The 26,462-nt window shown below is 38.9% G+C and overlaps 1 protein-coding gene across 3 annotated transcripts in view; it reads right to left on the reverse strand.

The window, feature by feature from the left end:
- Positions 1-26,462, reverse strand: part of LOC139127981 (translocon-associated protein subunit delta-like) — a 122,958-nt gene that overhangs the window by 23,578 nt on the left and 72,918 nt on the right. For 2 of the 3 annotated variants that reach the window (XM_070693836.1, XM_070693838.1), the window contains exons 3-5: positions 15,067-15,144; positions 6,934-7,020; positions 5,849-5,914 (exon numbers count right to left, since the gene is read on the reverse strand). In XM_070693836.1, the coding sequence (XP_070549937.1) occupies positions 5,849-5,914; positions 6,934-7,020; positions 15,067-15,144 (231 nt within the window). The remainder of the gene's footprint in view (positions 1-5,848; positions 5,915-6,933; positions 7,021-15,066; positions 15,145-26,462) is intronic. The other variant, XM_070693837.1, reaches the window with a different exon arrangement.

Raw genomic sequence — 26,462 nt, forward strand, 5'->3', positions numbered from 1 at the left:
TCAACCGATTTTATTCACCTATTTTATTCAAACTTAGTAAAAGGACATCACAGACCAAATTCATTAAGAGGACTCTATCCTCTCTGAGGACTTGTAATCAAAGTACCCATTAACAAGTGGGGACTGTGTCATCTACGATGACTTGTTGTTCTAGCAGCAAGGTGATTGCAAAATCGAAGCAACATACTTTGGCAACGTGAATGGCAGGCTATCGAATGCAGTGAACGTGATGGCCTTTGGCAGCAAGCAAGGGAACCGTCAGTATTTACGACCTGGGGGGTCATTCAAAATTTGAAAGCTATAAGGGGGTGCTCAAAATGTTATTTCTTTGTCTTACTTTGTCCTCAATGACATATGATAACTTGATAATGTATATTTTACTCTGATACATGTTAAATAAAAAGCAAATAAATACTTTAACAAAACAATAAATATCAACTACATGAAGCCAGGCAAAAAACTGCAAGTAGCTGCCAATACTAGCAATACTTATTATGAAAGAGAAGATAGTAACGATGAGAATGATATCATTGTTCATGTACTCAATGGCACTAGCGAAAGTGAAGATGAGGATCGACAGTGGTGATGTTGATGTCACACAGTAGTTTTCTACGGTCGTTACCAGAGGTGGAAGGAGAGGCTGGGTCATGGAGAAATGTTCTCGAGATACCATTATTAGTGCACAGGATCTAGGACAAAACTGAACTGTTGTGAATTCATCCTCTGTATTATCACAGAAATGTATTTTAATTGACTTCAGTTCAACAACTATTTGGACATTTAATCATACCATAATGACATGCTACCCATCCAAATTCAACAATACTATATGATCAGAGACTGGTTATTAGGTGAGCTTTTATATCTACATATTGTTACATGGGCTCAGGTAAGCCAAAATTTCTGTGTAAAAGAGGGGGTTACTCAAATTCATCATGGTTGGCTGGGGTGTGACTCAAAATTTCGGAGTTTCTAATGTAATTCCTCCGACTCTCCGGCCGTAAATAATGACGGCTCCCTAAACAGCTGTGTAAGCCCGAATCAGAACGACCGGGACAGCACACGCACAGCTGATATCTCAGCAAAAATTTAGAAACAACAATGAAGCTACTGCTAAGAAATTTACAGACTTTTGGCTTTTGATGCATCAGTTTTTGAGCTTTTATACCGGTAGAAAGGCATTCTGAATACAGCGGTAAATTTCCTCCCAAACGCGAAAAGCGAAGACGCAGGCATTCTGCAATGGACGCTATCAACTTTTCCTTGCTACAGGCCCCACGCGCGCCAATCTTCGGCCCGGCCTCGCTGCACTTGTACAGTCTACTACCTCCATGTAGTACAGTCTCACAGGACTAGTAGCAAGCCAAAGGCAAAAAAAAAAAAAAAAAACGACGCCGCAGTGTAAAATCCGTAGGTCAGAACCATTGATCATAAATTTACAGAACAAGTGATGTTTAAAACTTTTGTATTGATCACTTCATTTAGGTTTATGTGAACGACTTTCTCATCGAGCTGCGTGTCTGCGTGTATAAATCGTCCCGGGCATTGCCCATACAAATTTGGGGCCTGCCTTAGCTCCCTCCGATCGTCTCTAGACTACAGCCAAAATCACAGTCCTAAGCAAATTGTGCAGTTGTGAAAGTCAGATATATGTATCATGAATTCTTTCCAAAAGTAAGTAAACAACAGAATCAAACCAAGAGGTTACATGTAGTTTGCTGTCGGGCGGGGTGCGCTCGGGATGACTTTGCAGTGAGGCCGGGATCTCTCTTGTGTTCGAACTTCTACCACCATGCCTGGAGCTCCGTCGCATCGCAGCTAGTCGGTAATTGCACTACGGTAGTCCTTGTGAGGATTAGATATCCGTTGCGTTCAATATTATTTGGAAATACTTTTAAATTTAATAAGTAAGACTTTTGTACTACATTCAAGATAAACTTTGTTCCTTTCTGAGCATTTTCAGTTACGGCAACGACATGCGAAGTTGATAGGCTATGTTGCCTGCAGCATAGCCCTGCAGTACACTAAACTTCGTTTGAGTAGACGGAGCAGAATCAGTCCCGAATTTATTTTCAACAAAATTTTCATTATACTCCATAATGGAAGAAACGACTAGTTCAATGATTACGATGGTGAAGTATTGAATTTTTATTTATATATGTTTTTCTCTCTCAATTCATTTAGCAAACTTGATCTCCGTACCGTCGGTCACAACGTGCAATGCAGTGCATGAAGCTTACAATCGACTGCCTCCATCGTTAGTTTAGCTGTTCAAAAAAGTTTGTTTGCATGGCTCATTATAGTCGGAACAATCTCTAAACACTTACATATTTATATCTTTCCGGTATTTCGCTCAACTTTCGTGCGTTTGAAGCCGAGTCTCCAGTTTCGATGGACCAGACCTTTTCGTCGAGCGTAGGTTTCTATGGACGCCACAGTAAAATTTGCATAGATGTGGTTGAGCATGCGCGGTGGTGTGATTACGTTTCATTTCGTGTGTCAACAAAGCCTGACTTCTGGTCCGGACAAGAAGTCATTTTTCACTCCTTTTACTGTTAATCGTACACGTTTGTGAGGCAGGCTTGGCATGCAAACCATGCGATTCAGTATTAATTATGGTCTACTTTCACATACTGAGGACGTCATTTTAATCAAAAATATAAAAAAAATTGTTAAAAGTTACAAATACTGGGGCTTTAAAAATACAGATTTGCATATTTCGTCACAATTTGAACAAATCAAAGTTGGGTTATCCCCAGGGACCTGTATACCAAATATCAAAGCTGTCTGACCAGCGGTTATGAAGAAGATTTTTTACTAAAACGCCTTTTTAGGCGCTAATTTGCATATTTTCAACAATATCACAAAATTAAAAAACATAGGGCCAAAGTCCCTGAAGCTACTATAGACATGGATACAAAATTAAGTATTTCCTTACTGTATGAAATTATCTCACTAAGGTCATCCTACGGACAAGTAAACTAAATATTAAAGCTGTCTGACCAGCGGTTTTGAAAGAACAAGCAACTCAACAGTTGACAGAGCTCTGTTGAGTTATGTAGAGAATAACCTTTTGTGACACATGTATTGATGAAGAAGGTGGATATCTTTGATTAACATTGTGAGTTCTGTTTAATAAGTTGAGACTGTACATATACTCAGAGAAAGCACACTGAAGAGACAAAGGTTTGAAACTTAAGAAGTTCAAGGTCATCAAAAGCATTATAAGGAATCATGTTACACTTTCATTGCACTGTTTACACAGATTGCATAATTGCTATAAATAGCACATGAGGAATCTTTATACAGCCCAGCTTTACCATAAAAACCCTATCACTTTGACCACTCTTTTAATTGACCACTCTATTTTTTTCCTCAAAAAGTAATTTTATTTTATCCTTACCAAGTCAACCATAAATGGAAATTAGAACTTTCTCTATCTCTATCTCTATCTCTATTGACTATTTTGAGCAATTTCTTTTAGATAACATACAGGGCACAATAAATGACGGTTCAGAATATGTCAAAGTTGGGATTCAGGAAAGTTGCCTTTACATGTTTTAATCCTCCAAGATGGTAAGCATTTCACTATGAACTGTCACAAAAAGTTGAACTTTCTGATAATTCTACACTAAAATTATTTTGGCTTTGATGATTTCCTAATTAATTCAATTATTTAAAATCTTATTAATTATTTTTTTCTGGGTGAATTGATAGGGTTTATACAGTACAAGAATTACATACAATGTAAGTCAAATTTTGACCAAAAATGACAAAAAAATTCCTTAAAAATACAGATTTGCATATTTCATCACAATTTGAACAAGTCTAAGTTGGGTTACCCCTAGGGACCTGTATACCAAATAACAAAGCTGTCTGACCAGCGGTTATGAAGAAGAAGATTTTTTACCAAAAACACCTTTTTTGGCATTAATTTGCCTATTTTCAACAATATCAAAAAATTAAAAAAAATAGTTTCTCAAAATCATATTTTTCATCTACACAACAAATATCAAATCAGTAAGTACTGCGGTTCTCAAGATATTTGAGTGGACGGACGCCTCACAAACGGACATACATACATACATACATACATACATACATACAGACTGACGCCGGACGCCGGACGGATACCCATCCCAATAGCTTCTATAGACTATAGTCTATAGTAGCTAAAAAAGAGTTTCTCAAAATCATATTTTGCATCTACACAACAAATATCAAATCAGTAAGTACTGCGGTTCTCAAGATATTTGAGTGGACGGACGCCTCACAAACAGACATACATACATACATACATACATACATACATACATACATACATACATATAAACTGACGCCGGACGGACACCCATCCCAGTAGCTAAAAATGCATCATGTAAATGCAAATTAGCGATTAATTTAAACAATACCACCATGTGTCATTGAATTGCATTTACAACACTATGAGATCAACAGCTGTACCAAGTTTCATCAAATTTGATGCAGTATTTGTGGACATATCACTCTAATTAGGAAAGTTCATTACATGTGCAATTACAAATTCATCAACATGACACTGATAAATGTCTTTATTCACTGTTAAAGCAATGTGAATTTAACATCTGTACCAAGTTTCATGAAATTTGGTGAAGTAGGTGAGGTGATGAAGGGAGTGTCCGCCCTCCTGCCGTTGGAGATTAAAATGGTGTTATTTGGTGGCACTTGGGAGTATTTTTTCAGATTTTTTTCGTATAAAAAACTCAAAGGAAAAGAAATCTGAGACAGTGTTCCATAACTTTTATTCTAAGTTCACTGATTTCAATGAACGTTACATTTTTTGTAAACGAAAACATAGTGACAGACACACATTTATTCATCAATGCCAAAATTATCACCATAACACAAACTTACGTGTTGTCAGCCTGATACACGTACATGTTCGGCCAAGCCTAAAAATAGGTCGTTTTGCTTTGGGAAGGAATACACAAGCTGAATTCTAACCTCCTATAAAAACTTCAGTGTACTCTGCTGTCCTCGGTTACCCTCAAGCTCCTTGGCATGTTTACTCAGCTAAGTCGGTTACTTAATGCACGGTTCCTATGGAGGGATCGTGGCTAACGTTACGGCCTGTGCCATGCAAATATAGCTGCCATCGATGAGTTGCACTTGGGCTTACGATCTCGGATGACATCACAAACTCGCGAGTTTTGCAAGATTGATGAGAATTACATTTGCAGCCAGCAGGATCAACGCTCACGCTTGCATTTTGCTTGTAAATCACTGTTAACTTTTTTCCCCGTACATTTTATTGTTTTATTTTTCAAAAAATTAAATCTTTTTCATTTCTGGCAAGGGGCGCTCGGAATTTACAAGAGGGCGCCACGCCCCTGTTACCTTATTCAGGGAGAACACTGCATGATACTGCTACATGTCGTGAAACAAATTGATGAGCATATGTATGACATAGGTCAATGTCCTTGTACCAACTTTGAATGATATTGCTGGAAATGTGTCTGAGTTATGGCTTTGTACATGAAAAAACATAACAAAATGGCCACCAGGCAGCCATTTTGCATTGGATTGTGAAACCAATAGACCATGCACACTTATGACATAGGTCAATGTTCTTGTACCAACTTTGAAAAAAAAGCATTTGAGACATGCCTGAGTTATGGCTCTGGGCATGACAAAATAGTAAGAAAATGGGGACTAATAAGTGTAGTAGTCCAGATGGTGAGAGTGAAATATGTATGGAAAGTAGCTATGTAGAGACACTAAACTAGACACTATACACTAAACAAAAACAACAGATCACGTGACAAATATCCTACATGGAACAAATAGTAAGTAAAATCTAAGAGTTTACCTTGTGATCAAAAGAAATCACAAAGAGTGGTTTCACTGCACTTGCATCTTCTCCACTTCTCTGAGCCTAGGCAAGACAAATTGAAGAGTAGCATCAGTACTACTGTGCAAGCACTGAGATTAGATTGACTTCTACATGATTCTCAAGGAGCAAATAAACTCTCACATTCTTCCACATTAGATATAGAAGTAGAGTCTTTGGCTTTTATACTGTTATTACCTGTTTAATCACAGTCCTTCTATGAAGGGTTGGGCTGTGGTTTAATCACATTCCCTGCATGGAGGGTTGGGCTGTGGTTTAATCACAGTCCCTTCATGGAGGGTTGGGCTGTGGTTTAATCACAGTCCCTTCATGGAGGGTTGGGCCCTGGTTTAATCACAGTCCCTTCATGGAGGGTTGGGCTGTGGTTTAATCACAGTCCCTTCATGGAGGGTTGGGCTGTGGTTTAATCACAGTCCCTGCATGGAGGGTTGGGCTGTGGTTTAATCACATTCCCTGCATGGAGGGTTGGGCTGTTGTTTAATCACAGTCCCTCCATGGAGGGTAGGGCCGTGGTTAATCACAGTCCCTCCATAGAAGGTTGGGCCGTTGTTTAATCACAGTCCCTCCATGGAGGGTAGGGCCGTGGTTTAATCACAGTCCCTCCATGGAAGGTTGGGCCCTGGTTTAATCACAGTCCCTCCATGGAGGGTTGGGCCCTGGTTTAATCACAGTCCCTCCATGGAGGGTAGGGCCGTGGTTTAATCACAGTCCTTCCCATGGAGGGTTGGGCTGTGGTTTAATCACAGTCCCTGCATGGAGGATTTGGCTGTGGTTTACTCACAGTCCCTCTGTAAAAGGTTAGGCCATGGTGTAATGCCTCTGTTTTCACAAACCCTGTTCAATATTGTTATACATTTTGCAGTGTTTCTTTGTAAACTTGTCTGGCCTTTGGCTTCATTCAACTTAAGTATCTGATGAAGGAGACTTCAAGACTTTGAAAATTACACTTAAATACAGCTCAGTTGATCTTACAGTGCAGTTACATGTAGTCCTTCAGTACTTACAATTTGCTTTTAACGAACAATGACTTATAACTATATTACCTTTCTCAGAGCACTGAACCCATCTTCATCATAAAAGTTAATTACATATGTGCGAGATGACTTTTGATGTTCATCTGTCCAGCTAACCTGGAAATAAACCATCAAAACAAAAAGTTTAGTGATACACACTTTCAGGTCAAGATTGTGTCAATGACATGTTGAGTCATTCAATAATGATCTGTGCAGCCACAAGGTAGCACCTGACTCAAAAACAGTATTTTACAAACAGTAGAAAAGCAATCTGAAATACATGTATTGTTGCTGCTAATTTGGCTCCAATCAAATATGGGAACATTGGCCTAAAAAGTACATACAAGGTAAAGAAATATTCACAATAATTTACTTTGTACAAACTTGAATGAGGTAATCCATAGGAATTAAAAACTTGATGCATGGCTTAAAGATAAGATTTTTTGTTTATTCAGAGAAAAAAATATTCACAAAAATTTATTTTATGCTTATCAGAAAAAAAAACCGTCAAGGACACTATGTGCTCACATTCGGTTCGAATTGGTCCATTCAAGAAATATTTAAACCAGAAAAACAAGAATGACAAAAGCAAATAAGGTCTCCAACTTAGGTACTGGAGGTCATCTTTAAGAACAAGCATATCAACTTCTATAGCAATAGGACAAGCAGATCATAAACACATAAGCAAATGTCAACAACAAACAATAGCCAGAGAAGGCTTGATAAAAAGAAAAGGTGGGAGTGGGGGAAAAATGTACAAGGGATCTGGTAAAAAAGTAATGCTAACTCATTAATCTTCTAGACCCTACCCCCTCCTGAATATCAAATGTTCCACCCCTTGGTATTGACCATGTTTTCATAAGGCCAGATGGCAGGAAATGTATCTAAAACCTTGAGGATTGTTTAATTAATGCTATGAGTGCTATCATTCTAATGTAAACAGCACGTAAGTTACAGATAGTGAAATGCCTTCCACTGTAGGGGTGATTACGACATCTGGAATTATCCTGGATCAAAATTTCTCATCAGTTCTTGTGTGTCTTACATAGAAAAGTTGCAAAACTTCGTCCACTCTGAACAAACTATCGTTGATGACATAGTCCCCACTTGTTAATGGGTACTTTGATTACAGGTCCTCAGAGAGGATAGAGTCCTCTTCATTAGGTCTGTGATAAAAATGCTTTTAAATAAATTTGCTTGCATGTCTGAGTTATGGTTTAGGACATTTAAATGATGCCTATACTGACAACATACAGACAGACACAAGTGTTGGGGGTCAAGGTCAACAACTTTATTCCGATGTTGACGGGCTATGAGCCGATTTCCGCCACTCTAGGCATAATAAGATACATATTCTAAAGACGAAAAGCAGAAAGAAAGAAGAAAGGGAAAAAAAAATTCAATTGCAAGCTAGTAGGATAGGGAGGGAGGGTGGGGAACACTTTGAGGTCAAAGCCAATACTGATTAACTATTAAATGGCCTCGTCCGGAGACCGTCCCACTCACAGCCTTGAACCCGGCCCATTTAAACTACAATAAAACAAGTATTATTGTTCACTTAAATGATGCCTATACTGACAACATACAAACAGACACAAGTGTTGGGGGTCAAGGTCAACAACTTTATTCCGATGTTGACGGGCTATGAGCCGATTTCCGCCACTCTAGGCGTAATAAGATACATATTCTAAAGACGAAAAGCAGAAAGAAAGAAGAAGAAAGAAAAAAAAAATTCAATTGCAAGCTAATAGAATAGGGAGGGAGGGTGGGGAACACTTTGAGGTCAAAGCCAATACTGATTAACTATTAAATGGCCTCGTCCGGAGACCGTCCCACTCACAGCCTCCAACCCGGCCCATTTAAACTACAATAAAACAAGTATTATTGTTCACTTAAATGATGCCTATACTGACAACATACAGACAGACACAAGTGTTGGGGGTCAAGGTCAACAACTTTATTCCGATGTTGACGGGCTATGAGCCGATTTCCGCCAAAAGCCCCCAACACTAGTAGTAGGCGCTAGCCCTCCGGCGCCCTGGAAGTAGCGTCATTGTCGCTAAAAGAGTCCATGCTTGTTACTTAGTTTGTAAAGTTCTTACTACAAGGTCCTGGAGCAATAAGGAGTGTGTTGAAGCCGACATGTGGTAGTGCCATTCCTGTAAAGGGTGTGCCTCGCGACTTTGCAGGGTGTCTAAAGCTCTGAAGTAGTGTTTAATTTCGTGCAGGCGCAATAAGGAGTCCGCGTCGTTATCATTAGTTCTGACGTATCTGAAAGTTGGAGATTGCCGACAGCCAGAAGAGTTCGCGTAGCCACTCCATGGCTGTTGCATTACGTGACGTGCCAGAGTTTATTATATACATGGTGGTGGTATTGTCCGTGTATACCACTATGTGGCGTTTGTCCCAGAAACGATGTCACCGCCTGCACGCAAGCAGGACGGTGTAAAGTTCCTTGAGGTTGATATGCGCATCTGCAGTAGTTGGGTGGTCCGCTGACCATCGCGTGTAGAACCAGTCGTTCACGTAAATGCCCGCTCCCGCTGCTGAGCATGCGTCAGTGGTGAAAATCTGCTGGGGCAACGGAGTTTCCTCTATGAAGAATGCTGTACCATTAAAAGATTTGCTGAGATTCGCCCACCAGCTGATGTCCGCTCTCGCTTGCCTGTTAAGGCGTATGTGATGTGACTGTTGTGAGACCGAATTTGTCACATCGATGAGTCACCGCAAAAATGTGCGCCCGCCGCGAATAACTCTTACCGCCCAGTTGAGTTTGCCGATTAATTGCTGAAGCTCGCGTTTCGTCGCTCGCCGCTTTGGAAGCCAATATTCCAGGAGGTCGCTTACTTCTTGTAGCTTGGTATCGTCTAGGGACAGAGTCCGTGTGTGCGCGTTTACCTCGATCCCTAGGAATGTTAAGCATTGCGTAGGCTCGACCACCTTATCCCAGTTTATGGAAAAGCCAAGTTGCTGAAGTAGTTGTTGCAAGGCGGTAAAGGCTTGTTCGCACGCTAGTTTAGAGTCCGTGATGATCAGGAAATCGTCGAGATACACGATGACGACATCATACCCTTTCCTGCGCATCATTCTGGTAATACTTTGCGTGATGCGAGAGAAAATTTCCGGGCTCTTCGCTGCACCGAATGGAAGGCGTGTGTCGACCATGTATGTCCAAGTTTTATGCTGCGTGAATTTGTAACGTAGGCCCGTAGCACGCTGTGAGTCAATACTTATGGGTAAAGAGCGATAAGCGGATTTCAGGTCGACTTTGGCCAAGTACGATCCTGGCTTGCACATAGCGACAGCGTGATCGATAGTTTCATATTTGAACGAGTTTGTAGATGCATATGAGTTCACGCTTTTGCCGGTAGGTTGGCTGCAATCGTGAATGAGTCTAACCTTGTTTGATTGTTTCTTGGGTATAGCACCGAGGCTGCTTATAATGTGCGCTTTACTGTTCGTGATCTTGTAATTTCCTGCTGATATTTCGTGCAAAATTTGTTGTTCAACCGCCTCGCAGTAAGCTGGATCGGTGCATGATGCATAGTTCGTTCGTTCGACTTTTTGAAGGGGGGTGCCAGGGTCGATGATGTCGAAACCGTATTTTATGCCGTTTAGAATGAAGTTGCGATCCATGTCGTATTTGAATTCGTTTTCCCATTTTTCCAGGCAATCAGTCAGAGGGCTAGCTACCTTATGCTAGGCTTAACCACCCAGTTCTTGGCTGAGCGGCGAATTGTGGCGGTGTTGTGGGTGGTCTTTGCGGCAGCCGTCCTCTATGCACACGTGCGCAAAACGGCAGGAAGTGCGGTTGCAGCCGGCTGGTTTTTGGAAATCAAAGCAGATTGCGGTTTCTCTTGTGATAAAGTTGCGGCGCGCAGTGTCCTTCGTAGTGTTTTTCTTGGGCGTATTTCCGTTTGCCTGTCGTTTATCAAGGTGATACAGTGATAAATGGAGGTCCAAGGAACCCCATGTGATTGAGTCCGTCGCCTGATTCTTGCGATACTCGTGATCATACGATAAAACTGATGATGTCGTAAAAGATTGTGCGTAATCCCCAATGTTAATTGTGTGATCGAGGTACGCCAATGTGTCCTTCGTGGACATGCCGCAGTTAATCAATGTCTTTAAGATTTGGGCGTTGGCTGATATCCACTGAGGAAGGGAAACTTGGTCAGGTTTCGGTCTACGCTTGGTGGTCCACATAACTAGCTTCATGTCTCCTTCCGCTGTTAGTTCCGTCTCGTCGGAAGAGTCCAGCGAAGCAGTCTTTGTGGTTATATGGTCCGGAATTAGTAATGGTTTACGCTCATCCTTCGTTAGATTTTGGGATGTGATGCGCTGGTCCGATACAATGTGTTTTAGCGCGTCGTTGCTGAAAGCTTCGTGGAGTTTGTTCAGCTCTGCATCTTTGGCAAGGGACTTTGTAGTCGCCCCTGATGTTTCTGTCCCGTGTGTCGGTTGGTCTTGAGGTGCCTGTTGTTTTGCCGGTTTTGCGTTTAAGTTGTTCCATGCCCAGCGGAGCAGTCCGCGTTGGCCTATAGGCAGTTTAAGTCCGATGATGTCTTGATTGTTGAGGCGCTTCAGGACATTGGTTGATGGGATGCCTTGTGTAGTTAGCACGTCATGTGTATCCTCCGTTAGGCCTGCTGCCTCACACCATTCGCGGAAACTTTGTGCTTTGTCTGACATTGTTGCTATTCGTTGGCGGGAACAATAGCTTTGTGGACAAATGTTATCCACATGTGAACGCTTTGAGGTCGAAGCCAATACTGATTAACTATTAAGTGGCCTCGTCCGGAGACCGTCCCACTCACAGCCTCGAACCCGGCCCATTTAAACTACAATAAAACAAGTATTCTTGTTCACGAAAAAATCGTAATAAAATGGCCGCACAGCGGCCATATTGGATCATATCACAAAAACAAATCAATGAGCATGTGTATGACATAGGTCAAAGTCCTTGTACCAACTTTGAATAAAATCGGTTGAGATATGCCTAAGTTATGGCTTTGTACATGAAAAAATCATAACAAAATGGCCGCACAGCAGCCATATTGGATCGTATCACAAAACAAATGACCATGCATATGTATGACATTGGTCAATCTCCTTGTACCAACTTTGAATACATTCGCTTGATACATGTCTGAGTTATGGTTCCAGACATGAAAAAAACGTAACAAAATGGCCACACGGTGGCCATATTGGATCTTATCACAAAAACAAATCAATGTGCATGTGTATGACATAGGTCAATGTCCTTGTACCAACTTTGAATAAAATCGGTTGAGATATGCCTGAGTAATTATGGCTCTGTACATGAAAAAATCGTGACAAAATGGCCGCACGGCGGCCATATTGGATCGTATCACAAAACAAATTGATATGCATAGCTATGACATTGGTCAATGTCCTTGTACCAACTTTCAATAAAATCGGTTGAAACATGCCTGAGTAATGGCTCTGTACATGAAAAAATCGTAATAAAATGGCCGCCTGGCGGCCATATTGGATCGTATCACAAAACAAATTGACATGCATCTGTATAACATATGATGTAATCCTTGCACCAAGTTTGAATGAAATCGCTCCAGGCATCTCTGAGATATCTGCGTGAACAGACGAACGGACACACCCACGCACGGACGCACGCATGCTGGCACGGACGCACGCACCGACATGACCAAACCTATAAGTCCCCCGGGACGGTGTCCGTTGGGACTAAAAAATCCACCTCAGCCTTGTTTTCTGGATCAAATTTTCCTACAAATTGATCCTGATACCAAATATGACAAAATTATGTTCACAGCCTTCTGAACTGTCTCACAACATACCCTGGATTGGTGTAGGTCATTTAAGGTCACAAACTGAGAAAATTACCTAAAATGTACAAATTTGGGGATTTCCCAACACTTTGAGCAGAAAATTTATCTAATAACATCTCTTGGGACTTTTATACCAAATTACAAAGCTATCAGGCAAGTAATTTTGAGAACGACTTTTCTTAACAAAAAATGACAAAATTGTCTTAAAAATAAAAATTTGCATATTTCAGGACAATTTCCACATACCTAACTATATTCATCTCTGGACATCTGCACACCAAATACAGGGCTCGAAATTAGCGGTAGTCCCGCGTCCACAGACTACCAACTTTTCCCTGGGGCTACCAAAGTCCATGAAATGGTAGCCCACACGAACTACCAAAGCCTGGGACATGAAATTACTTAGTGGGCGACATGATGTTGATCGCTGACGCCACTACACATGCTATACCGACGCTCATACTGTCAACCCAGCTGGACACGGAAAGGACATGTCGACTTTGTTGAGACAAACTTTCAATAAAATATCATTTATATCTGAACTGATGTACTTGGATAACAGACTCGAGAAATGATGGCCAATGAAAATTCATTTTCATATTTATTTAATCACAATTTATCAATCACAATTAGACACAAAATTATTCAAACTGCAAAGAAAAAGCTGTCGGGCCATCCACACATTTAGCTTTCCGAAGTGTACGAGATCATCCCATGATATGCTGGGGAAATATAGTCAAAATATCCACGTGAGTATTAGGAACATGACTGTACCAAGTTGTCATCCTGCAATTCATAGCCAATCTATTTTTAGCCATGTTATGTTTACACGTGCTGAGTGAAAAGTCGTCATTGCGAACATCAAAGCTCTGCGTATGTGTGAATAGGTCGTCAAAATTCGAGGCGTCACCGTCGTCCACTACACATGCTATACCGTTCTCCTAAGGCCATGATCTGCAGGTATTGATGTCAAATGACTAGAAAATTCACTCACTGGATAGAATCATGCAAAATAAATCGTTCATTGTCTAGATATAAATAAAATATTATTTACAAAAAACCCCTCTTCATTCATGCATGGGCTACCAGACCTTGTCGCTGGGCTACCAACTTCAGAAAATGGTAGCCCAATGGGACTACCAGGGTAAAAAGTTAATTTCGAGCCCTGAAATATAAAAGCTGTCTGTCCAGGGGATTTAAAAAGAAAATACTTTTTAAGATTTTTTGACCAAAAATGACAAAAATTGCCCCTAAAAAGTAACACCCTTGCAAATATCCCACCCAAATTTGAGAGCAAATGGGTTTCAGAGAAAAAGAATTCTTACTTGAAATGAGAAAAATCACCAAAAAATTCAGCAAAAATACAAAATTAAAGACATCTTCACAATATTTATAAAACTGGATAAGGTTCACCTAAGGTACTTCCACACAATTTTTCAAAGCAATCAAAACAGCGGTTCTCGAGATATTAATTCTTGACCATTTTCACATTTTGTAAACTCATTTGCATAATTTTGGCGATCGTATCTATAGCCCAGGATGCATCCACACACCAAATACCAAGCTGAAAAGTGCAGTGGTTTGCGAGTTTTTGATGTTGACAGACATACTATACGTACACACATACATACATATATACATACATACATACCGGTACATACCGGTAAATACATACATTCATACATACACACATACATACAGACGCCATCGACTTCAGCGTATACAAAACGTCACATTGGTATACCAACTGTGAGCTAAAAAATGGAGTCACACCAGCCTTAGGAATACAAGTACCGGTACCACTATTAATACAACTGGACCTGCAGATCTTAAGTTTTTATTCACTAGACATATTACATCATGTCTGCTAGAGTTTTCAGTAAAAACTTGAAAAACAGTAATTCAATTAAAATTGTTGCAAACAATTGTTTTAATTACCTTTGGTTTCAAATATACAAGTGAGAGAGAATTTTTGTAGACAGTGACTAATGAGCTGAATTGCACTTCCTCAAAATTTCCCCCTTGCCTTCAAAAGTCTTAGAAATTGACAAAACCTTTTGTTTATCGAATAGTCACTGAAGAAATTAGGTCAATAGAGTAAGACAGAAATGAGTATGTCGCAATCATGTTGTTCTGGAAAAAAAGATCACATGAAAGCGTTTACAAAGTTACTGTTAATAATTTTCAAAGGCCTTTTGATTACAAACATTAGGAAGTCATCTTCTTTTCATAAATTCTGGTGCATTTATAGCTGAAATGAAGAAAAAAACAAAATGTCATGTACATGTATATAAGATTTGTAAGATCAGTATTACACTAATAATAAAATATTTACCTGGTATTCATTTGTACCATCAACAGCTCTTGAGACTGGTAACTGCTTTCCAGGAATATCAGCATGCAAGAACATATTCTAGAAAATATTTGAATAATACAAATAAAGGCTCTAGAAGATAGTAATGGTATCAAATCTTATGATAGATGCACAGTGTTGAGAATCAAGATATGAGGAAAGACCGGTAGTGACCATAAGCATAGATATAGTGAACATGATTTTTGCTGTTTTGACATGATGGTATATTATTTTGTGTAACTGTACAACACCAGGCTCCAGGGCAAGAGGGTGAAAATACGTTTAAGTTTTGGCTAAATACCCTCTTTTACTGATGTGGCAGTCGGGGAAGGGATGGAGAAGTGACAAGCCTGGTAGGATTAGGGATTGACAATGAAATGACATTTTTATTAAGCCTGTCAATTGCACATGCATCATAGATGCATGTGCAATTGACAGGCTTTAAAAAAATGTCCCACTTCTTTGTGCTGTCTTTTGATTATTTTTATAAATTATTTTCTTTTGGCGTAAACTTTTTTCAGTGGGTTTGTTAAAATCTCTCTGTGTATGGTTTGATGATAATTGACTCTGCCTTGTCATTTCATTACCTCTAAATGTAAACATTCACAAATTGACAGCTACTTGTTTTGCACCAGAGACAACAATAATATCAAAACAAATTTTAGGAAGGGTTCAACATTTTGCAGTCTATGTGTCTGTAATAAAGCTTCAACGGACAAAAAGGTACTTAAAATGTCACGTGACCATGTACAACTAGGCAAATGCTTAAATCATTCAGCTCTCCAAATCTGCCACAGTTTTCAGCTCATCTCAGAAAGTCTGAGTACAATACGCAGTCATAACCTCCGTGAATACCAAGTCACCGCACAGACTGAAAATGGCAAATATTCAACCACCCTCAGGCATTGATAGGAAGCAAAGAAGCATCACAGCGTCCACTGGAACTGCTTCAGACCAAAGCGACGCCCCACATGAGCATGAGGCCAGCAACAGGGAAGAATGTTTCCAGATAAAATCACCATGGAAATGCTCTACAGAAGCCTGGAAAGTCTGGGAGCAGATGTCTCCATGATCAAAACCAAACTCTTGGTATTATTAGATGACGAAGATCGAGTAACAAAACTCAAGGAGAGGCATACCGACTTCGAGAAATCATGTGACTATGCTGCTACTAAAGCTGACGACAATGAAGTCAGGATCGCCTCCCTCGAACAGAAAGTCTGTAAACTTACAGAAAACATAAACACAGAACCTAACGGCCGATATAGCTCCGCTGTGTCTATGTAGAGAATAACTATTTTTGACACATGTTGATGAAGGAGGTGGAAATCTTTGATAGCTCATTTCAATGGCCAGAAAAACAGTGGCTAAAATAGCTGCAAAAATACACAATTGAAGATTTCATCATAATTTGAACAAGTCATCGTTGATGACACAGTCCCCACTTGTTAATAATGGGTACTTTATAGAGTCTTCTTCATTAATTAGGTCTGTGATAAAAATACTTTGATACAGATGGCGGTCAATGGCCAAGAATGAGTTCCATGGTGATGAAAACATAAAACCAATGTAGGCCACCATCCTAAAGTTCATAAAATGAGTCAACTAGGAATTAATCAACAGGATGTTGCAAAACATTTTTGCATACAATTCTAACAATTAACAGATTATCACTGGTACCATATTTCATAAAGTTTGATGCAGTATTTACAACACTATGAGATCAACATCTGTATCAAGTTTCATCACATTTGACGTTGTATTAATTTGTGGCTATATCACCCTAATTAAGAAAGTTCATTACTTATGCAATTACAAATTGATTAAAATGACACTGATAAATGTCTTTTTCAATGTTAAAGCAATGTGAGCTTAACATCGGTTAACATCTGTATAAAGTTTCATGAATTTGATGCAGTACATATTTCTTGACATATCAGCCTACTTACGAAACTTCAATAATTGACATGTTACTGCTACATGACGTGAAACAAATTGACGAGCATATGTATGAAATAGGTCAATGTCAACTTTGAATGATACTGGTGGAAATATGTCTGAGTTATGGCTCTGTAAATGAAAACATCGTAATAAAATGGCTGCCTAGCAACAATATTGGATCGTATCACATAAAAAATCGACGTACATATGTATGACATAGGTCAATGTCCTTGTACCAACTTTCAATAAAATCGGTTGAGATATGCCTGAGTTATGCCTCTGTATATGAAAAAATCGTAACAAAATGGCCACACAGCAGCCATATTGGATCGTATCACAAAACAAATTGACGTGCATATCTATGACATTGGTCAATGTCCTTGTACCAACTTTGAATAAAATCGGTTAAGATATGCCTGAGTTATGCCTCTGTATATGAAAAAATTGTAATAAAATGGCCACCTAGCGGCCATATTGGATTGTATCACAGAACAAATCGACGTGCATATCTATGAAATTGGTCAATGTCCTTGTACCAACGTTGAATAAAATCGTTGAAACATGTCTGAGTTGTGGCTCTGTACATGAAAAAATCGTAATAAAATGGCTGCCTGGCGGCCATATTGAATCGTATCACAAAACAAATTGACATGCATATCTATGACATTGGTCAATGTCCTTGTACCAACTTTGAATAAAATTGGTTGAAACATGTCTGAGTTATGGCTCTGTACATGAAAAAATCGTAATAAAATGGCCGCCTGGCGGCCATATTGGATCGTATCACAAAACAAATTGACATGCATATCTATGACATTGGTCAATGTCCTTGTACCAACTTTGAATAAAATTGGTTCAAACATGTCTGAGTTATGGCTCTGTACATGAAAAAATCGCATTAAAATGGCTGCCTGGCGGCCATATTGGCTTGTATCACAAAACAAATCGACGTGCATATCTATGATATTGGTCAATGTCCTTGTACCAACTTTGAATAAAATTGGTTGAAACATGTCTGAGTTATGGCTCTGTACATGAAAAAATCGTAATAAAATGGCTGCCTGGCGGCCATATTGGATCGTATCCCAAAACAAATCGACGTGCATCTGTATGACATATGAAGTAATCCTTGTACCAAGTTTGAATGAAATCGCTTCTTGCATCTCTGAGATATCTGTGTGAATGGACGCACGCACGCAGACACGCACGCACGCACGCACGCACGCACGGACATGACCAAACCTATAAGTCCCCCCGGACGGTGTCCATGGGGACTAATAAATCACATTGTATCATCCCTGAGAACATGTCAACCAAAGCTATCTGATGAACAGTTTTTTGAGAATGAAATTTTCTGACCACGGACAAAACCCACATGACAAAACCTATAAGTGCCCACGGACGGTGTCCGTGGGGACTAAAAAACGCCTGTACCACAAGATAATGGCAGTGTTTCAGCCAGCTTTTGCTTGCATGGGGACACAGTGACCCATAGTAGGTCTGAATGGGGGACAAATTAAATTTTTGGGGGACATGTAATGTATTTCAATAAAACAACACAGTACAGTGTCATTATGTGTCATTATGACCTGGTACTATATTTGGTGTTCAATAGGCAAGTCAGGTGAGTGCATTAAGGGTCAGTAGGCCAATGGTGTTGTGCAAAATTGTGCCAACATGAAACTTGCAGTATCATTAAGTTTACTGCTACCACGTGGTATGCACATAAACTGTAGGGCTCCCCCTAAGTCACCAAGATGATTAGCCAACTCATTAGCCAGATCAAAAATCTTATAGCCACTTTGAACATATTTTAGGCAGTTTATGATCTCAAGTGTGGCAACAACTTTCTTGGTATTCAGGAGTTCTTCATTTTTCAAATCAAAATGTTTTGTATTTTACATTAAAGAAATATTTGTTCAGTTTTTATTGCATTAATTATCTGTGTTTTTATGACATTAAAGTGATAGAAATATTTTTTCATTTCTGGTGGTAAACTTTTACCACCAGAAATAAAATTAGGTGGCAATTCTAAAAATAGCGTCAATGACACTGTAGCTCCCATCCTGGACTATTTAGTGTTTGTTCTCTGGTCAGATATTTGAACATGTGTGAAAGGGATAAAGTGCATGAAGTGAAAATACTTAAATGAAATGTGCTGGAGACAGTGAAATATGTTTAATGTAATTATTCAGAATATAAAATGGAAAAAATACAGAATTAGATATATCGAATACTGTGATACAACCATTAACTCAACAAGTCATTTACAATGACATAGTCCCCACTTGTAATAGGAGTATTAGTCTTGATGGGCAGGAAAATGTGGTCATTAAGAAGTATCACTGGAGTGTATATGTTGAAATCTATGGGCACATAGGTCTATGTCGTTGTTCCCAATTTGAAACACATGAGGCATGTCTAAGTTATGGTTCTAAATCGGGAAAAAAGATCAGACCTCTAGCAGTATTGGCCAGCCAAGAAATACATATGCGCATTATAAATGAGGTACAAGATGTGACATCTTAAGGTCAATATCCTATCAAATTGAAGGGTATAGAACTTGTGGTTACTGAAATACGCATATATATGTATAATCAGTCAAAGGTCATCGAGGTCACATGACATTTTGAAAAAAAAATATATTGCTAATTAATCCCTATATGCCAAAAAATCAGATCTCTAGCTCTATTCGCTTGCCCAGAATTAGATGTGTACATAATTAATGAGGTAAAGCGTGTGTTGTCATAAGGTCTCCCATCCTACTAAATACAAAGGACATAACACTTGTGGTTACTTATTTATTGACATAAACATATATTTTAGGTAAAAGGTCATCGAGGTCACATGACATTTGGTCAAAAAATTTCTCTCCTATAGTTATCCCTATATACCAAAAATCAGACATCCAGCTCTATTGGCTCGCTCAGAATGAGATATGCGCATAATTATTGAGGCACAGTATGTGGTGTCATAACGTGTCCAATCATACCAAACATGAAGGGTGTAGCACTTGTGGTTACCGAGTTATGGAAAATATGTATATTTGAGGTCAAAGGTCACCGAGGTCACGTGACATTTTGTCAAAAAATTGTTTTGCTAAGTTATGTTTGCTAAGTTATCCCTATATACCAAAAATCAGACCTCTAGCTCTATTGGCTCGCACAAAATTAGATATGCACATAATTAATAAGTACAATATGTGGCGTCATAAGGTGTCCCATCATACCATACATGAAGGCTGTAGCACTTGTGGTTACTGAGTTATGGACAAATATGTATATTTGAGGTCAAAGGTCACCGAGGTCACGTGACATTTTGTCAAAAAAATTGTATTGCTAAGTTATCCCTATATACCAAAAATCAGACCTCTAGCTCTATTGGCTCGCACAAAATTAGATATGCACATAATTAGTGAGGTACAATATGTGGCGTCATAAGGTGTCCCATCATACCATACATGAAGGCTGTAGCACTTGTGGTTACTGAGTTATGGACAAATATGTATATTTGAGGTCAAAGGTCACCGAGGTCACGTGACATTTTGTCAAAAAAATTGTATTGCTAAGTTATCCCTATATACCAAAAATCAGACCTCTAGCTCTATTGGCTCGCTCAAAATTAGATATGTGCATAAGTAATGAGGTACAATATGTTGCGTCATAAGGTGTCCCATCATACCATACATGAAGGCTGTAGCACTTGTGGTTACTGAGTTATGGACAAATATGTAAATTTGAGGTCAAAGGTCACCGAGGTCACGTGACATTTTGTCAAAAAAATTGTTTTGCTAAGTTATCCCTATATACCAAAAATCAGACCTCTAGCTCTATTGGCTCGCTCAAAATTAGATATGCGCATAAGTAATGAGGTACAATATGTGGCGTCATAAGGTGTCCCATCATACCATACATGAAGGCTGTAGCACTTGTGGTTACTGAGTTATGGACAAATATGTATATTTGAGGTCAAAGGTCACTGAGGTCACGTGACATTTTGTCAAAAAAATTGTTTTGCTAAGTTATCTCTATATACCAAAAATCAGACCTCTAGCTCTATTGGCTCGCTCAAATTAGATATGTGCATAATTAATGAGGTACAATATGTGGCGTCATAAGCTGTCCATCATACCATATATGAAGGGTGGTAGCACTTGTGGTTACTGAGTTATGGACAAATATGTATATTTGAGATCAAAGGTCATCAAGGTCACATGACATTTTGTCAAAATATCCGAGATATCTGCGTGGACGGATGGACTCACGGATGGACGAACAGACGGACATGACCCAATCTATAAGCTCACTGGACTTCATCCATGGGGACTAAAAATTGTGTCACTGCATCCTTTTTGCAATATGAATACGATGAGAAACTAAATTTTTATTTTTCGTGGCCGTATACATGGGAGTCTATGGAGATCTGCCTTATACATGGGAGTCTATGGACGTGTAAACTAAAAATATGCAAATTTCACCACGATTTGCCCAAATTGGGAAAGGTCACTCCTATGCACTTCCATACCAATTTCAAATCAATCGGACTTGTGGTTTCAGAGCAGAAGATTTTTTGACCAAAAATGGGAGAAAATTAGAAAAAAATTCATGAAAAATAGCAAGTCCAAGATACTGACCCAAGATGTGCACAATCATTTCATGTCAGCCCAAAGTACTTACATGCTAATTTTTCATGTAATCTGCTCAGTGGTTATTGAGTTTTTTCAATTTTGACTGTTTTTACATTTTTTCACTTAATTTGCATATTTTTGGCAATGACAACTTCATTTGAACAAAATCTCATGTACAGCCCATCATCCATGTACACACCAAATATCAAGATGAAATGTACAGCGGTTTTGGAGTTTTTGATGTTGACGGACAGACATACAGACATACAGACATACATACATACAGACATTTTCCTAGCCTATAAGAATAGCTTCCATTGCCATATATACATATGGCTATGGGAGCTAAAAATCAGGTAGCAATGTGAAGTGTATATTACCAAAGATACAGAATATTTCTGTAGCATTCTGTCAGTGTTCACAGAATGACAACTTAATACATTTAAGCTACAAGCTCCTAATGTGGCAAATTTATGCAGTTTTTAAGTCATAATGAAAATTTTGTGAGCCACACAGATAAAAATTTTCCATGCAGAAGAAAGCATTGGGTAGCATAGTGGCAATGTAGATACAATTATTGTGGTGTTTAAGGCCCTGGTGTTGTGTCATAGTTGTGATCAAGCAGGCTCAAGAGCATCTTAAGTATAAGTATTTTTCTTGAGACAAAAATTGTTTGGCCAAACCCAAATCCTGTAAAACAATACACAATATTGATATTGATCATTTAATTTCCAATGTTTTAGAGTAATCATTGTTTCAAAGATTATGATAACATTTTAGCCCAGAAATATTTTCATTTATATTTTGATATCAAGAAATATCTAGTGATGTTCACTATTATATCATTAAACTGGTGGAATCTGCAGAAATATTAAAATCATTCTGAATCACACCATTTCTTGTATAAGTTATAGCAGTTTGAAATATGCCAAATGGACAATTTTAATAGCTCTACTTTTGAATTGTTGCTTTGATGTTAAGTTACCATGCAAAATTGCAGCTCTCAAATGTGAAGATTTGAAAATGAATATGCTTACTGCAAGTACTGTTGACAATTTCCCTTTGCCATGACTCTTAATAAAGTAGAATTTAAAACTGACAGTCAAGCTAAATGCCATTTAAATTGGAAGGCACCAAGAAATTTCTTTTTAACATAAGATTGTACATATGTACCTATTGGCCCTCCCTAGGTGGTTTCTTTGAACCATAATTCTGTATTTAAGGGGTCTTCATTCATGACATCACATGAAATGACTCAGATTTGACCTTTCAGAAAACCTCAGTTTTTCTCCTTTTCACTTGTACAATGACTCTGTTTGTGAAAGTTTCCTTAGAAATTATGGTTTTTACTATCAAACTGAGTAGCTGCAGGCCAAATTTTGATGCAAGCAATGTAGGTAAAACTTGAACTCAAGGACAACCGGTACGCGGCACTCACCTATGCAGAACCAAGCCACAGTGTATTCATGGACGTTGTGCATCCATGATGTATTGTAGTATCAAACAGCAACAATGTTTGTTTTACGTACCAGGGATTTTGTAACTTTGCAGAAAGGAGAGTAAACTGTTTCAATACATTGCAACTTTGTAGGAAGGAGGGTAAACTGTTTCAACATCTTACAACATTTTATTGTTAGCCGTAGTTTTCTGTCCAGGAGGCACTGTCTAAAAATTCAATAGCCACTAAAATATGGCCTACTCAGATTGCGTCATGGTGACCCACAACGGTTATTTTATCGGGACAAAACCAAAAAAAAATGCGTCAAATGTCGCAATGCCGCACGCTGGCTGAAACACTGTAATGGCGCAAGCTTACAAGGATGGACAGAAACCAATCTTCCGGAATGGAATGCTGTACATCGACGGAGTCAAGTACTCAGGACCACCACCAGCACTCAATGTGATTTAAGAACCGTGCCTCAAACCACCCATGCGACTGCATGAATATTAGATCAGCAGATTGGAGAGCTATACTGCCACGTCATCATCACTCAAGTCATGCGACAACATCTTAAAGGGACATTATTGCTATCTTTTGACTTTTTCCTCAATTTTTTGATGACTGAAATCCCTGGTCAAATCAATAGGAGACCTAAATTGTTACTATGGACGGCTTCATGGATATGTAAAACCACCTTCTTGCTCTTTACGGCAAGGTTCAATGTTGGGAAGGGCGTCCGCGCGATTTGAACCAACCGCCATGATTGAACCTCAACACATGACCAATATTACTACGCATATGCCAACGATCAAAGTACACTGAGCTGGAACGTGAACGGCCTGTGACCTACACACTAACCAGCACAATGGATATCGAGGAGCACACGGCACATAAACAAATGCACGTCTCACAAACTACTGTCATATAGTGAAACTAAGCAGGGCATTTGATTGTAAGTTTGATTTTAGTATCAATGACACGGACTGTGAAACAGAAAAAATACCGTCAATGACGCTGTACCTTCTCCAATGTGTGGCCAGGTCAGGTAATTGGTTGTTGGCATGGAGTTGTTGGTAAATAGTTGATGATGTAGGGGCAAGAGGTTGGATATGGACCCAAAGAACCCAAAAGATGATTAAATACATCAATCAAAAAAATTCTAAGCTACAGTATAAACTGCCTAAAGATAGTTCAATGTGGAAAAAAGTTAAACAATTCAGAAATAAGAATTAACAGTCCAAAATAGTAATGACACACTTCCTTACTGACTTGAGTGCATGTGAAATACACAACCTGGCAGCTGTAAATTAAATGTATACCAAGTGATCATTTTCAGTCACTTTTAACTGTTTTTAATGGATTTTCCAAAGAGTCCTGTGGAAATGATGAAAAACGCCTATCTGGTCTTGTGTTTGTATAACCTCATGGCTGATAATTGTCATAGTATTGAAAAAAAATTGAAAGTGAAGAAATTACTGTTTTTAATAGGCATATTTTCCTTGAAATACATGACCGTGTAAAGAATATATGCTAAAAGTGTTCAAGAGTACATTTCTTTTCAAAAAATAATTTAATTTGTGACCAAAGGATTTTTATTCTTTGAGTTTACAAATCAAACATTGCAATTTGTTCAATCATCTTGTGCAGTGCAAAATTTATAAAATGACTGAAAAACAAAAAAAATTGGCAGAATTACAGTCTTTGTGATGTAAAATTATGGGTTGACATCACGATAACTGTTAATCTGTTTGAAGTACTAATATACTATAATTTAAAAAAGAAAAATTCATGCAGAAACGGTAAAATATATTGTCAGCAATGTAGTGTTAATTTTGACTTTACATCAAAATATGCCTTTGCTGGATACCAAATATATAGGGCGAAATATCAGCCATGTTCAGCAAAATCCACACAACAGCATTGATCCTTTTCTACTTTGATTTGATTTGCTTATGTTATCCTTGTATGACAGTCAGTACAATATGGAACTTGAACACAACACAGTGAATAAGTATGCTGTAAATGAAATGGTGTGGCTGCATCCACATGCAACAATAGGAGTGCCTTTGTCTCTCACCCCTCATTTCCAACCTGTCCGATCCCTGAAAAAATAGTTTGGTCTTATATTTATAATGTTAATAATTTCTGTATTTGTTAAAATGTGCGCATCTCAAAAACTTTTGATCATAAACATTTTCATTGTTTTTTATAGCTGACCAATCAGTTAACCTGTTTATTTTGAATATTTGCGCATTTTTCCTCAGTATTTGACATTTTCTGAATACCTTCTTATTCAGTTTGTCATTTTCTAAAAGTTTAAATGCTCCATTGTGTGGTCAAGCTTTCCACAAGCATCAAATGTGGTACTTCATATAGGAGGGTCTGCCTCTAGAGGGCGGGCATCATGAACACTCCTGTGTTTGTTGGTTAATTCCTCCACGTAAACTTCTGATTGTACTGTAAACATTGAACATGGCCGACGTCCGATTTTCCTGTCTAAAACTTTCACTCATTTTCGTTCATATGACTCTGAAACTCCAGGAAACGATTGGGAAGAAAGGGTTATCTTGAAATATTAAGGTACTCGCCGATATTTTGCAAAATTTAATGAGAAAAAATGCAAGGAAAATGCCGACAGGCTTACACAATGACAGTTTTCAGACTCGGAGGCATATGATCATCTCTGCAGATTATGCAACAGGCCCAGATCACGTGAGGCCATGAGGGGATATCCACGCAACTCAGTACTAAACACTAGCGCTCACAGAGTGAGCAAACACAAAGGGAGTACCCCTAGCGTCAGCTCAGTAGTCTGTAATAGATTGTAGTCAACTAAGAAACCTTGGAGAAAGGCTTAACACTGTGGCTATGCCGTTAAGTCCCTTTTGATTTTTGTCATAGCTCAAAATCGTTCTCCCACACCTCAACCTGAGCCATGAACACCCCCACCAGTTTATGATATGACCCATCACAATGGCATGACGTCAACGGATCTTGACAGACGGAAGTCTTGACAGACGGAAGTTCTTGACAGCAGCATATTGGTTTTCAACTCTAATACCTTCTCTGTCTATAAATAGACACGAGAAGGTAATAAAACCATTGACGCAATTGAGTTGATGGTCAAACTAAAAACAATGTCAGATTGCTGTGGTGATAGTGAACATTTGATCCTTAGCAAATCTTTGTCAACTTTTAAGATTTTTAGGGCATTTTCTTGCCATTACGTTGGTTCGTTTTACAAACACGACATGATCACTTGTTGAACTTGGAAACATCGCACTCGGACTGAACAGTGCACGGTGTAGCATCGGTGACATCGTGACACCGCACCGGGCGGGTACTGTCGATCGATACTGCTCGCGATTG

Source organism: Ptychodera flava, unplaced genomic scaffold (assembly GCF_041260155.1).
Source record: "Ptychodera flava strain L36383 unplaced genomic scaffold, AS_Pfla_20210202 Scaffold_40__1_contigs__length_1388640_pilon, whole genome shotgun sequence".
Lineage (NCBI taxonomy): Eukaryota > Metazoa > Hemichordata > Enteropneusta > Ptychoderidae > Ptychodera > Ptychodera flava.